Source organism: Leiobunum rupestre, chromosome 4, assembly GCF_980474605.1.
Source record: "Leiobunum rupestre chromosome 4, qqLeiRupe1.1.hap1, whole genome shotgun sequence".
NCBI lineage: Eukaryota > Metazoa > Arthropoda > Arachnida > Opiliones > Sclerosomatidae > Leiobunum > Leiobunum rupestre.
This window is the reverse complement of record NC_143387.1, coordinates 58,521,025-58,536,320: the sequence shown is the minus strand read 5'-3', so window position 1 is coordinate 58,536,320 and position 15,296 is coordinate 58,521,025. Positions and strand designations below refer to the sequence as shown.

The window sequence follows — 15,296 nt, the reverse complement described above, 5'->3', positions numbered from 1 at the left end:
GGAAACCGAAGAACGGGGGTTCCCTTTTAGCAGGTGGGAGAGAACTTGCAAACTCAACGCGGAATGAGTGGTGTGTAACCACTTGACTACCCGAAGCAAAACAAATACGAAATATACCCGGAGCTGGATCTGGAGCCGATTCGGCTACTCAGGCTTGGCTCCGACTCCGCCTCCGAATATTTATGGAGCTGTTTTCGGTGCCGGAGACGGATCTACGGAGCACTAAATGACGCGACCAATTCTGAAAAATCAATTCGCGGACCACTAACAATTTTGTAAGTTATCTAACATCCGAATTTAACTCTCGCTTTAAAGCGTGAACGAGAGGAAAATTCGAGGTCAAAGATGAGAATGGGACAGTTACGGACCCTATTTTTCGCGTCAATCGCGAGGGATCCCCAGTCAGATCAGACAGTCCATAAACGTGAGACATCCAACGAGCCGGTAACGCTCGTAGTGGTCCGCGTCCCGCCTTTGATGGCTATCGTGGGCCCGCGACCCCCGGCGCTCGCGTCTCGAACTCTCCGGATCTTCGAGTTGGAGCTTTCGAATGGAAAGAGAAGAAAGGAGGCTCTCTTCTTATAATATTATTATTCCCTCCCATTCATCGGACATTTAAAATGAAGCTGGGGAAACTCGTAACCCGTCGAAAAAGTTTCAAATATATTTTGGTGCCTCGCTTAAAGTTATACTTCTTTTATACAATGCGCGGTGTATTTTTGTCGGGGATGTTCCCGATCCTCGAAAGCTTTTGTTGTTGACTGCTTGAATAGATGTTCTTACGCCTGAACAGTTTAGAGGTTTGTGATTCATTGTTGACGTTCCATTTTATGGCCAGAAATGGAGAATCGCGACTTCTCCAGTTCATCGCCTCCCCCGAACCTCCCCCGTCCGCGTTGCAACTAGGATTACTATCAACGGGGGTGCGCCAAGTCGACAAGAATTATTGACAGAACCTTTTTTAAAGCATGCAGAGCCAGCGAGATACGTCTTACCAGGAGTAAATAGGGGGAGTGGACATCATTTAAATTTTTGAGAGACGGCACTTTTCAAGAATTTTCCCGCCTTTTCTCTCTCTCATTTCTAGAGTTTTTACGCGGATTAATACAACCAGACAGGGAACTACAATGTACAAGACTCCGAGCCAGTAAAACGCGTCTAAGCGCCGTAAATTGGCCCTATAGCTCTAACTGGCGTTTCGGTCGAGGGCTATGGCTTATTCTCAGTAATATTTTCACTTTTTGTAACGCAAAAACGTTTAATTTGGAATGCTTGGAGGAAATAAAAAGTATGTAAATGTTTCATTATCCCCAGGTTTACGTATTTATCCGTTAACATTCAAATGTAATAAGTATAACGTTTATAAGGTTTTTAACTCCTCAGAATTGGCGCTGCTGCTGGGTTTCTCGAAAAATACCAGACAAAAATATTATAATTCAGGCCCGTACACGGGGGGGGGGGACAGGGGATGCTCAGCGCCCCCAAATGAGTACTTGAGTATCCCCAATCCGACTGACCCAAAAAAAATCGATTGCTCAATTACCGAAAGATATGATCTAAAATATTTGTATATTAATCAAAAAGGAAAATTACTTTTACTAGAGAGCTAGTATCAGTAAATATTTGAAACCATTTTACTAAAGTTTTTGAAAATTGCTTTCGCGCCTCTCACTGCACCAGAAAAACTTTTCAATTGTAGAAATATTGAACCAGCTTATCAAAAATGTTTTGACGGATATTTTAGGGCTACAACCGGATTAGTATATTTACTAATTTCATAGGTGGGGAGATAAAAATTACTCAAGGTATTGGCACCCCCAAAAAGAATTTGAGCGCCCCCTAGTTTTGGCGGCTGTGTACGGGCCTGTTATAATTACTCAATTTGATTCTGGTTACCCCAAATCTCTCGTGTCTGGTATTTTTCGATCCCAAAACTGAAAGAACCACCATTGCTCACCGTCGAATAGTAATCCTACTCCGGTTTTACTACTACCGTACAAAAAAGAAAAGAGTGAAACTGTGAATAGATTACTAAAAAGTAAATTTAATATAAGATTAGTGAGCAGTGGTGGTAAAAATCTAAAATGTATTTTTAAGAATAATTCCGGGAAGAATACTACTAATAATATAAATAATGTAAACAATGAGAGATGTGTGGTGTATAGATTCGATTGTATTTGTAAACAACCCTATGTTGGTGAAACAAAGCGCCCTCTAAAAAAAACGTGTCAGTGAACATAAATACTGTATAAAAACTGGTGACTTAAAAAATGGGATGGCCAACCATATTTGGAATACTGGAAAAAATGAGATACATGATATTTTATTTGATGAGCCTTTAATTTTATATAAGGAACCTGACTATTATAAAAGAAAATTCATAGAGGGCGTATATATCAATGATATTGGAAAATTAAATCTGGACCATGGAAATCTAACAGCGAAACTAAGGGGGGCGTTTGATAAAAAACTGTTGTATCCAGTAAGAAAGACAGACTACTTGATTGTGTCGTGGTTTCTTTTTTATTTACTCTGTATTGTGAATGTATATAACTCTAGATAAGGGATGTTTTCCTTTAGTTTGACAAAGACCCACGGGTCGAAAGCTCACCTGTTAATTATTTAATTATTTTTAATTTTTAATTTTTGAATTAAAATAATTATGATTTTAGTTAAATCCATGTGTTTCCTCCGTTAATAAAAAAGTTTTATTTAAAAGAGGAAGTTCGGTACGTTATCAAAGCCAGCCCCGATTTCCTCTCAAGATCTCCAAGCCTGCGCGGATGTGTTATTTAGTTACCTCAGTGACCGACTGGTGGCGTTGCTCCTTCAGCCAAGCGCACCTAAAGTGTTCTATGATTGGCTAAATTCAAATATTCTCGTTTCCTGTGGAAATCGGATCACAGGCCGACTTGCACTGGCCAAAGCTACAAATGCCTACTCCCCTTATTTACTCCTGGTCTTACCCACTTGACGCGCTCCAGGAATGTGTTTAAAAACAACGTACTCTCCCGCAATGGATATGGAACACTTACATTTTTTATTTTTTATTCAATATTAGCTGTAAGTAATCATTTGGATTTAGATTTCTGTGAAATAGATCATAATAAAGATACTCTAAAATAAGCAACTCGCTTATTCGTGAAACCAATAAACCCAGTGGAGGTTATCTACAGTTTTATCGTCTGAATTTCTGAAAGCGGATTTCGAGGTGTACCTTACTTCGCATATTTCCAATTTAAAAAACTATAATTAGGTTTTTTTAATGGTAATTAACCAAATACGTATTAATCTAATTAAAGAGAAAGGTTTTGTAACCGACTCGAATATCGAAATTGCGTCAGTACATTAACCGATTCGTAAAAACCTAGAACTACTTCAGCGGAGAAGGCCAAGCTTCCGTTGTTACTCACTCGTGGCGCGACAGTGTACATCGAAAAATGGTCATTCCTAGCTTCTGTTTAAAGGGAGTAGAACCCTCCTTGTTTGGTAGAACGATAGTAGAAACACCCAATTCTTGAAGAAGTTTTCTCACTTCCAACCTTTATTGTTTCATATTTAGCGTTTAATTTTTAAATGCACCCTTAATTAACGTATAAACAACAATACCCGAGCTATAAATTAATTATTTTCATTATAGTTTGGATATTTATTCAAATATAATTTCTTAATAATGAGGTACTTATTTTTAGATTCACGAAAGGCGTTCTAGTAGATATGATAAATTAAAGTACTACCAAAGCGGGGATACTTTTATTAGAATAATTCCTCAAAAACCACTGTATTTCACACTACGTATAACACGTGGTTAGATAAATGAGGGGAGGGAATTATGTATTGCCCCAAATTCCTGAAAAGGTTATACTTTAAGCTGCAGAAATGTAAAATTGCGTGATCCAATAAAAATACGAAACTTTACGCTCCTAGCTTGACTGAGAAATGCCAGTCACTTTAATAGTCCGAGGAAACTGGGATTTCTTGTATTATAGTTTATTTCTAGTTAATACCGAAAACTGTTTATACGCGTATTTAAATTTTCAAATGGAAATAGCTCTCTAAAAATAGCGAAAATGGCTATTTTCGTTGTTTCTACTTAAATTGAATATTCGTATAAATGAAGTATATTGGCATATGTTAGAAGGTTAACAGGGTGAGAGGTTTTCACCCTGCCTGGGGCCTGGGTAATAAACCCACCAAGCGTTGCTAGAACGGAAGCCGAATAGTGAAGAAACCAGCGTGCCAAACGCGACTTCCACCCTTACACTTATCAGACCACCAAAAAAAACCAGCGCGTCAAAGGGGAAAGAGACGCGAAAGAAAAGCGGACAAAAGTCGGAATAATCTCGGAGCCCCCGAAAAAGCGCGCAACGAGTGTCTGCTCGCGGCACAAAAGGGCCGAGACTCGGAGGGGGCATGGCGCCGTGTACGCGACTGTAACGAAAAATGGGACCACTGGAAAAGAATTTGTTCCCGCTTTGGTGGCACTCTATCAAAAACTGGGAAAACGGTAAACGTTCCTACCAAAACGGACCGGTACAATGGAGCGCTCTTTCCCGTTCCGCTGCCAAGTCGTTCCGTAAGCGGCCCCGCCTTCCAGCCCGCTTTGCCGATTTAGTAGGGCTCCGAGACGAGCGCGACTCAACATCGCGGCGAACAGTGTCGGCCATAAAGAGCATTGTATTTTGATAGACTCCGCTTTTCTGTTCATAACCGCGAGTCAAGTTCGGCCATACGCGGATGGATATAGGAGGACTGCGAAAGCCGGTTGTCTGCAACGCGGTTTCAAGCTTTTGTTGACTCGGAGTATCGGTTCGCTTCTTTTCCAGCACTTTATTCCAAAGCTATAGACTCCCCTCCCACCCTAAAAGGGCGCTTTATTATTGATGTACGTTAAAGCGATGTTTTTCGAACTACAATTTAAAATTGATGTACAGCTAGTTGGCACCAAAGATAAAAGCCAATAGGTTATAACGGTATCGGAGTAAGCTGGAATTAGCTTACTTTCTAACTTTCTTGTATTTTTGGTCAGAGAAGGGGCATGTATATGATATATCGTCGTGTCTTCGGAAAATTTTAAGAAAAGAGTTTAGTGGCGTAACCGAGGTACGGGTCCTATAAGAGGATAGCGCCTTTTCATTTTATCGGTAGTTTTGACAACGTGTAGTTATTACGCTAGTAGTCTTGTCGTTTTTTAAAATATGAAGCGGGTGTCGTCTACTTAAGGACCTATAGCTCGGTCGCCCCACTAGTGACGAAAATTTGTTCTCGCGTCCCTATTGAAAAAATCATGATCAAAATGTTATTAATACGCTTTTATTTAAACTCCGACGGGGGCTGCACCCTCGGCTACGCCTCCGAATCAGCTACGATAAACCCTCGCTACCCTAACGAAAAAAGCGATGGCATAGCGTTAGCGTTCCTTCGGTACGCGAGAGAAATGAAAGCTCGGGAGGAGACGGCTACTGGAGAGAAATGTGGGAGGAGATAGATGGAAGCTTCGTCGGCGAGGCTGCGGCCGCGGATCCCCGGGGAAAAACAATATTAGGACAAAGCGAAGGAAAATACAATAAAAAAGGATGCGCGGCTGAGGCCCCGGGGCGCGGATGAAGACCCGAAATCAACACCTTCTCGGGCCTAATGACGAAGAGCCGTATTCTCCGAAGGAATATAGCGTCCCCTCCCCGGCCGCGTCATGGCGATGGAGAGGGAGCGACGTCGAATCAGGAGCGCCCAGCCTCTTCCGAGCGCATCCCAGCATTCAAGCCCGCATCCCAATCCGGATCAAGGATGCTAGCAAACCCCTCCTCCAGACTGGTTTCTCGACATTCGTTCGAATCGAGGGTCTTACGAGAGCAGTCCCGTTTGCCGTCCGGAGATAGCATTCGCCTAGTTTAGTTCTCTCATTAGGATGGCCTTCCATTTGCGTTTCGCGAGACTCCCCTTCTAACCACCACTTTTAAAGATTTTAAGAGACGCTAAAAGGGGTTTTAAACATTGACATTTACCAGGAAAATTTGGACGGAGCGGCGTCAATCGCGACTTCTTGTTCGAGGGACGCTTGGGAAAAGTGGGAGAGCGAAAGGTCTCCGAACAGCGTTTATTTTACGGCCACCGATACGCGGAAAGACAGCGCGAATTCTAAGACCATCCGCCGATTTCAGTTTCTGTTTTATCGCGAGATTAAAACCGAGGCCCCGGTAAATATTAAAATTAGCGATATCGTCGATAGTCGCGGCGTTTCGTTGTCGCCGGTTTCGCGGGCGGGGTGTCGGCGATGCGGTTGGTCCTCGGCGGCGGCTTCCCACGAAAATGATCGCTCGGCGGAGCAAACGAACGTCTTCGGGAGCCCAGTCCGATCATCCGCATTTCGACGATCAAGCGAAGATTCAAAGACTAGTTTCGAATCGAGTCGAGATCTCGAGGCTTAAGGGGGACCGTCGGCGCGGGCAGCCGCGGGCCCGGGGCCTGGGCCACCGGCCAGACACCGACGCGTCGCCGCCGCCGCTCCAAGATGACCATGGAAGAGGGAGGGGTACATCACGGACATCACGCTCACCACGGACATCACCGGAGGACGCCCAACACTCCCAGGGAAGCCGACATCCAGGTGCCTGTCAGCGTTATCAAAGTAAGCGACACTTTCGTAAAAATCTCTTTCGAGAGACGCCGATTTATATTCGTCACCCTAGCCGCGCCGACATTTCAGCCAACGCGAGACAAATTAAATCCCCGATCTAATTAAAAAAGACGCGGATCCAGGCAAACCAAAATCTCGCGTTTCAAATGGCAAATGTAGCTTCCTCGATTCGACAGTAGAAGTTCGAACTTCAATCTGGCCATCGCCGATGGAAATTCAAGAAATATAAGAGCAAATGTTTGGGAAGACCAAACTCAAATCGGGGTTCTTCGGAAAGATAGCAGTGGCGGTGTCAGCTGATTTGGTATAGGCCAAGTATTTTACGGGACCCCTATTTTTCAGACCCCCTCAGGAGGATTTTGGGCCCCTTTTTATTTCCTACAGCTAGTAAAATATGTCGATTCATACTCAAAATTTCCATTTCTGCACTTCTCTTAGTAATTTTCTGTAGAATTTTGAGGACATTAAAATGTTTTTAAAAATTTTCCGCCTTTTAAAATTTCAATGTAGGCCATGGACATAGGGTACCCTGCAAGATACGCAATCATCGTGGTACTTCGGAAAGATACGCCTTCGTGCTGATGATACAAGAGGGCACGAAGGCGCATCTTTCCGCAGTACCCTGATTTTGTTTATGTTAAAAGTACGGTCTTCCCAAAAAGTTGGTTTTATACACTAGAAATAAACAGCTTAAGAATCTAGATGGCCCTTCCACGACGACGTTATTAGGTTTTAGCTTGAGCAATTAATGGCCAATGTCACCTTCGTATAAGATAAATGAGGAATTACGTATATTCGATAAAACGGAATAATCGATTTAAAAGGGGGAATTCGTAAACGTGAACGCCGTGGTGGAAAGTCGCGTCGCGTTCATCGCGCGTGAATCCATCCTCGAACCATTTTTGTTTTTCCCCGGTTTCCAATGGTGGTCCACGCCGCGGGATGACAGCCCTTTATAAAAGTGGAAATTTCTCCATTTATTCTGAAATTTATGGCTGGCGAACCCTGATCTATCAGATTGAAAATGAAGTGGCATCGTTCATCTTCCTGGCGCGTTCCAAGAAGAACAAACCAACGAATGCCCAAAATCGCCCACTCGCTCCACTAAAAAAATATCATTCATCCGCTCGAAAGAGTTCAAAGGCGGTAATAGCAAACTGAAGTAACGTGGTTTTAACGCCAATAGGCGCTTCAATAAATCCTCTTCAAACAAATCGCCAAGAAGTAATATTTCCGACAACCAGGACCCGCAAGTTACTGTTTTTGCTTGTTGAAATAACTGAACGTCGTGTTTTTGCTAAGCCTTAATTAATGTTAAAAAAGCTAACTGGTTAAGAGGTAACGCTTGTTGCGTACTGTGCGTGGGAAAAGTTTCCATTATTTGAACAAGCGCTATAAAAACAGTAACTGGCGGGTCCTGGCTCTCGGAAATATTACTTCTTGGCAATTTCCTTAAAGATGTTTTACTGAAGCGCCTAATTATGAAGTTACGAAATGAGCGCGAAGCGCGGTTATAAGTGCGGCTAACCGAGTGATGTGAAAAATAATTTTCCGCGTGAAAATAGCGCTACGTGTTAGTGTCAAGACTTTAAAATGTATCTTGAGGTTCCAAAGTTAGGGGAGACTTCTGGCTAATATATATTTCAATAGGCGAGGCTTAAGAACATTACCGGGAGGTATAATAGACCTAATGTAAACCAATACGATAAATCGGTCGAGTTGTTATTCCTCTCCTATATTTTCTATTACGAATAGACCCAAACATGGTGTCGCGCTAAAAATAACATAATTCAATTTGGCCATTTGAGTTTAGGAAACGTATCAACAATGAATACGCACTCGTGGTCACCCGGACGCGGTTGAATATAGTCGGTAGAGACGGCGAGAGAGTCATTGCGGAGTCAGTGACGTCAGCCTGGCACGAGAGAGAGAGTGGCATATACGGATGGAGTTCTGGAGTGGAAAGAAAGATAAGACATTCCAGCGTAAAGACACTGGCGCACACGTGTTGGTTAGCGCGGGTGGAAAGTTCGAGGGTCTCGGACATGGCTGATTAATCACTCAAACTCGGCGGGATGTCTTCTCTCTCAATGGCGGCCAACAGGTTCACCCCCGGACGAATCCTCCCTCGTACGAGCCGCGCCGATCTTTAGCGGCTCATCATCTTCGAGAGAACGCTGTTAGCTATGAAAATATCATTTCGCCAGAGAGAGACGGATAATTGTTCGTGGCGAGCCACAAAAAAGGGCCAGCTTGTCTCTATTTGGAAACGTTTATTTATCATTATATATCTAAGCCAGTTATAAAGCGATAAAGGCAGACTCGATGGCACCGGGATTTTGTTTCGATTATGTCGCGGGCTGCCATGGAGTAAGAAATAGTGAAGGCGCCTAAGTGAACCGCTTGTAGTTAAAGGGCCACACCGGCGTTTCAAAAAATTCGGCCCGGATTTACGCAAGATACGACCCATCATATTCTGGAAACAAGCGCGTGAAACTAGTTAAATTCAAACGCCGGTGTGTTCCTTTAATCCTCCAACCCGTAGCCTACACCAGTTAATCGACTGGGTGAAAACTCGGAACCACTCTTTCCGCGTGGAGTTTGAAAGGTATCTCCCGCACCAGCTTAAAGGGTTTTCTCTCGAGCTTAGCCGTTGACTACGGAAAAGAGCCGTTCACAAACATATAGTGATGTGAATTTACCGGTAAAATTACTGGTAAAATTACCGGTAAATTTACCATTAACTTTTTTATTTAATCAAAATAATGGTTTGATGTCACAATAATTATTAAAATGATATTTTAATTTTAGCATAGCCTTTGGTTACATGAAACTTAGAGAAACCTCCTATAGATAGCCCCTTCGAAATACATTTAAATGTATGGAACGTATGGTTTTCTGGTCCAATGTAAAATGTAATTGTTTCTTCTTTTATTTGAAGTTTAACAAAATATTTTTGGGTGTTTTTTGCTTTATGAAAGTAATTGGTAAATTTACTGGTAAAACCATTCGATAAATTTACCGTAATTTTACCATTACCGGTAAATTTACCGGCTCACGTCTCTACAAACATATCGAAACGGATAATTGAAATGAAAAAATTACGATAAAATTGTAAGTGTATCGTCGTAAAAATGATCTTAAGAAAGAAGATAAATTTAACTTCAGTTTGAATTTGACAGTCGCTGGAATGTTAAAAATAGATAGGCAGGTAAGACGCGGGGGCGGGGGGGGAGGGTGAAGAACTTGAGAGAGCGGAGAGAGAAAGAAGCCAGAAGAGCGAACAAATCTTGACAAAATAACGAAATAATAAACTGGCGGGGTTCAACGGAGATGATCTCGAAGGCAATAGGATTGGGACGGAGGACCTCCCGCTTGGCCGTCTTCGGCGACGGGGCTGCCAGCCGGGACCTTCGCGGCTCTGACACTCGCTCTCTCCTCCTCGAGGCGCGCTCAAACATCCATCACCGCTCTACTACATTCTATATTCGATTTCCACTTTCGTTCACTTCGATAGTTACGAATCCCCGAACAAACGATTGAAACGAAATAGAATCGCCGCAATGCGCCACTTTTCTAGCGTTTTTGACCACGAAAAGCCGGTCCCGCGTGTTCAACCTGGTAATCGCGCTCGCGCAAACTGATTCTAAACGCGTTCGAAGCGTGGTTCAACGATAGCCTCTCAAAGAGACGTTAAAGCTTTCGCAGCGGGTCTCCCTCCGACCGAGTCCCTAGAATACGCGAAAAGTACTATTTTTCTTCGCTGCCCAAAAATACGGGATTTTGTCCCCAAGTACGCGCTATTTGTGATACATCTGCGGGAAAGTACCAGAGGCTTAAAAATGGTACTCTAAAAATAACGCGGTTGTTGGAATAATTAAAAACTATTTCACTATTTAGAATAGTTGTGTTCAAATAAGGATCTCATTCGGCAAAAAGTTCATTTTTGAATGATTTTTCAGATTACGTTGGAAGCCCCGCTCTCGCGTCCTAAATTGTCGTTTGTTCAAAGACGGGCCCCGAGGGCCGAGGCTGCACGGGCCCCGGTCATTTGTGCCGGCTCCCCCCCCCCCTCTTGTCGGGCCTGATCGCGCGCTTGTTCGCCTATCAATTATAATCTCCTTAATGGTCAAAACAAACTAACATTTGTCTTTTAATTATTTTTTCAAGAAATAAGTCAAGGATTTCTAGCTATATCGTAGATCATTCGGATTAACTTTCAAATACGCGAAGAAAAGACCACGATAATAATAATAATAGAGAGTTTAAGCGCTAAACAACGCCAAGGACTAACCGTGTGCGAAAAGTATACCAATTAAAGCGATAGGTCGGCGTTTCTTCTCCGCTCGTTGGCGAGTGCTTAATCTCCTCCCTAAGAGGCCTTTCAAAGAGAAACTGTTCAAGTTGCGCCGTCAAAAATGAAATAAAATGCTTAAATCCTATTTAGCATGCAAAGATCAGGCGGCGGTTTTGGGAATCGGGTTTCGTGGCGTCCCATTGTCACGGACAGTGACAAATTAAGCGTGCAACGCGATTAAAACTCTTTCCTCCGCTCAAAGTCCAGGATATGGACAACAATTTCCCATCACTCGTGTTACAGGTACGATCCCACTTGTAGGCCGGGGTGAAGCGTCGCCATAAGTCTATAGTTACGTTCCATAAGTGAGTCAGTTAGTCGAAACAATTACTGATAGCTACGAGTGCAGTGACGGAGAATTGACGTCATACCCAAAACGATAAGCGCCTATAGGGACTAAAATACGCGACTTAAAAAATTATTACTAATAGCATAAGTAACGCAATAAGCATAAGTATGACATTTCGTATTCACCCAATGCAAAATTTTTAATGATAGTCAGTTTCGCCAATGACAACGTAAACCATCGCGTATCGACGGACTGCTGATGTTATTTGGAGGATGCCCGGAAAATCGGCGACGGTCCGCCACTCCGCCGGCAGCCTTTTCAACAGTCCAGCCAAGGCCTATTGAAAATTGAAATGCTTTCAAAATTGTAAATAACGCTTACTTTTGGAAAATAATGATGAATTATGGAATCGGCAGATAAAAGTAACTATTTTCAACACTGGCCCAGAAGTTATATTATTTTTCGAATTTCCAACTTAAACACGTGTACGCTCGTATTTCTCGCCATCAAACAAACCAACTATTTTGCCAACGGAAAGAGTAGGAAGGTACGAGTTTCCTGTTCGCAATCGCTCCACGACAGACCGAAATCGTTCTGTGCCATACTTATGTTTATTATTTTAATAGTAAGTCTGAAATCCACTAAAAATGCGTGGTCATTCTAGAAAGGACTATCAGTACAAATTAGCACATATATATGCTAATTTTTGGAATGGAAAGTGTATAGTCTCGGTATGGAGAAAATCTATGGCAGTTTATTTCCAATTACGAGAATTAATTATAACCGAACTATCAACGAAGTTCAAATAGAGCGTCAGATGTACGAGCTTAAAAGGGGAATTGATAAACGTTGAACTTAAATTGCCCGTGACGTCATCTCGGTTTGCTTTCGTATCACGGTATCGAATTTGAACCGGCTTAAAATCGAATAAAATGACCGGAAAGGCGGTCAGTGGAGATTCTCGGATATAGAATATCCGGTCCGTAAAAAACAATTGAACGGCGCTACCGACTGACTTTTAGGGTCCGCTCTAAAATAAAATCGCCGGTGTACGATGGGCGTTTAAAAGCCAATCGACGTATAAGCGGCTTAGCTCTCGCTGTTCCCATCTCTGGATACGGCCTTTTGTAAACGATCAGTGTCAAAAGAAACTTTAAAAGCATCGTGATAGCCCGCGCCATCGACGCTTCAGCCGAGGGTAGAGTCCGCGCTGTTCGAGGCTGGGACGCGTATCCTAGATCGTGGTCCCCGGCACGACGCGTAACGGGCTGTTAGGTGGCGTCTGCCCAGAGTCGCGTATACGGCCTGCCGAAGATCGTCGGAACGGGGAGAGGGGAAGGTCAACGGGTCAACGGCGCTTCCAAAAAGCGTGATGGATGGTCCTCCAGGTGAAACGTACAAGAGGCCCCCTCCCACCCCGAAAGACCAGCCACGGAGCGACGTATTCGCATTTAGATTATTTCGGAAAATAAATTATAGCGCTGACTAACGATTTTGTCGACACTTTTGGAACAACTTTACAAAAAAAAATAATATTCTTATTACGGTAGTACATTCTATATTGAGAAATGGTTCTCTAACACGCGCTACAATTGTTTTTTTACTTAACTAGCGCCAGTTACCCTCGCTACTGATACACCTGGTCGCGGGAATGTCAAATTATTATTACGGGACTTACTCAAAACCTCGTGTTTTCATCGGAAACATTTTCAAATGAGACGGTGATTTACGTAAGTGAGGTCGTCTTGGAACTGGCGGTATCTGGCTACGTATACGAATGAATATATCTGTCCGTAACTGGGCAGTCTTCGGATTTGTCAACTGGGTCGTAACTGCGAATCGGGCCTTCCCGCGGGGTCGAGGGAGACGGAACCCCTTCTCGCGTGACCGCGTTTCGGGTGGCGCTGCCCGAAAATTCTCGTTTTTGCGCGCCTGACGTACAACGCGGTCCCGAAAAGGGAGACGGAGAGAATATCGTTTCATCATTTGCGTCCCCGATATCACGACGACGACAACGACAGTATGTATCGGGTGCACAACCCCCCCCCCCCCCCCGATATATCCGCGGACCGGATCATCAAATTTACACGTACACGACACAATCCGAAGGCGTGAAAGTCAGCGCCGTCTCCCTGCCCCGAGTCACGCTCGACTCCCCCGTTGCCCGCAAAACGCGTTTCCCTCTCAATAAATACACTCTCCCGACTCTATTAAATCGCTTCCGCTATAAATCCGTATTCTACTATGATATTTAGGAGATATTAACCACGCGGGATCAAACGTCGAGGGCAGACGCGAAATGTTATTTTTAAAGGGACTAAATTCTGAGTTGAAAAGCTATCCACTAACCACTCTCGTTTATAACGTAACTAGCCCAATTGCACTAATTTTTGATAAATATGGGGACGGAAATGTTAAATTAGGAAAATATGGAACATTATTATCCCTTTAATGGGAAATTTCTTCGGAGTTGTATCTCTTCTGAACTTAAATTCTACCATCAAACCGTTCGTACCGTTAATTTGTCTTATTTCGAGGTATTCTATTAATTACCGCGAACGCCAAGTTGCGTCTGTACAGCCTTAGGGGCCACTCGAAAGGGGCGCGAAAGTAATAACCTAGTAACAAAAATGTATTCAAGTTAACAGCAGGCTCGTACAAGGGGGGGGGGGGGGGCTCAGCTTCCCAAATGAATACTTGAGCATCCCCAACCCGACCGACCCAAAAAAATTGATTGCTCAACTACCGAAAGATAGGATCCAAAATATTTGTATATTAATCAAAACGGAGATACACGTTTACTAGCGAGCTACATCACAATTTAGTGTAAGTTAATATTTAAAACCTTTTTACTATAGTTTTGGAAAATTTTGTTTTCGCGAGTTTTACTACACCAAAAGATGAAATATTGAAAACAAAACTATAAAAATTTTGGCAATTTAATGCGAAATGTTATGAAACAACAAAAAATACTTTAATTTAATTAAAATAAAATTAAATATGTCAAAACAAGTTTTGATATTTTAACTATAAAAATTAATGGGAAAAGAAAAACGTTGCTTCCAACCTCAAGTAACGAACAGAAAATCAACAATCCATCCAAAAACGCTAATTATGCAACGGGCCAATTGAAGAAATACTGAACCAGCCAATCAAAAGTGGTTCAACAGATATAGCATTGCCTTGGTATTCTGGGTCTACACAAGGATTCACGAAAAGAGAACAGTGATTGGACGATACTATAAAAATGGTAAAACGTCCATAGGACTGTAGTTCAAGCTTACTATTTCATCGTCGTGTATCCTGCTATATTAAAAAACTATTAGCAGATCGTCTTCGAAATGACTAGTTGTTTAAGGGCTAGTATGCTCTATTTTAAATAAACTAGCATAGCAACCGTTTTAAATAGCTAGTTTTAAACGCTGTTTAGTTTAAGAAAATAACAAAATAAAGCCCATTTCGATATATTTACTAATTGCATGAGTGGGAGTTCAAAATGACGATTTTTAGTATCAAGGCATTGGCGACCCGAAGTATAATTTGAGCGGCTGGGTATAGGCCTCATTAACAGAGAGAATATCGTCTAACGTCGATAATTTCAAATAATAGTCGAAAAAGCCGGCGATCCGCAAACGCCCGCCATATTCAGTAGGGAGAAACAGCGCTGCCGGGCTAAACAAAAACCTTGCAGTCCAAAAAAGATAGCAGTGTTGTCAAATTCTGATTATTTTGTTTGAAATGCACTGAAAATGGCCTTTTTTCGCTTTCCCGCCTAAAAGTGAAGGAAGTATATGAATATTTTGCGGACTACATTCCGAATATTCCAGGAAGAAAAACCACGCCCCTTCTCCTTTCCTCGCCTCACTCCGGGTAGCCAGATATTATATTCCTGGAATCATTAAAACAGCTAGGCTATACATTTTTTCTAGTACTAACTTTCAAGAGAGCGCTTATTTTTAGAGATCCGTTGAGTTGCTCAGTCGATAAATTTACGCGTAGACTTAATTACATCA

The 15,296-nt window shown here is 42.7% G+C and overlaps 2 protein-coding genes across 2 annotated transcripts in view; both read left to right on the top strand.

Annotated features, from left to right (window-relative positions):
• LOC149948480 (beta-alanine-activating enzyme-like) overlaps positions 1-15,296 on the top strand; it is a 341,035-nt gene that overhangs the window by 144,527 nt on the left and 181,212 nt on the right. The window lies entirely within an intron of this gene.
• Awh (LIM/homeobox protein arrowhead) overlaps positions 6,464-15,296 on the top strand; it is a 29,052-nt gene continuing 20,219 nt past the window's right edge. The window contains exon 1 of the mRNA XM_090172364.1: positions 6,464-6,628. Within this exon, the coding sequence (XP_090028490.1) occupies positions 6,512-6,628 (117 nt within the window). The 5' untranslated portion in view covers positions 6,464-6,511. The remainder of the gene's footprint in view (positions 6,629-15,296) is intronic.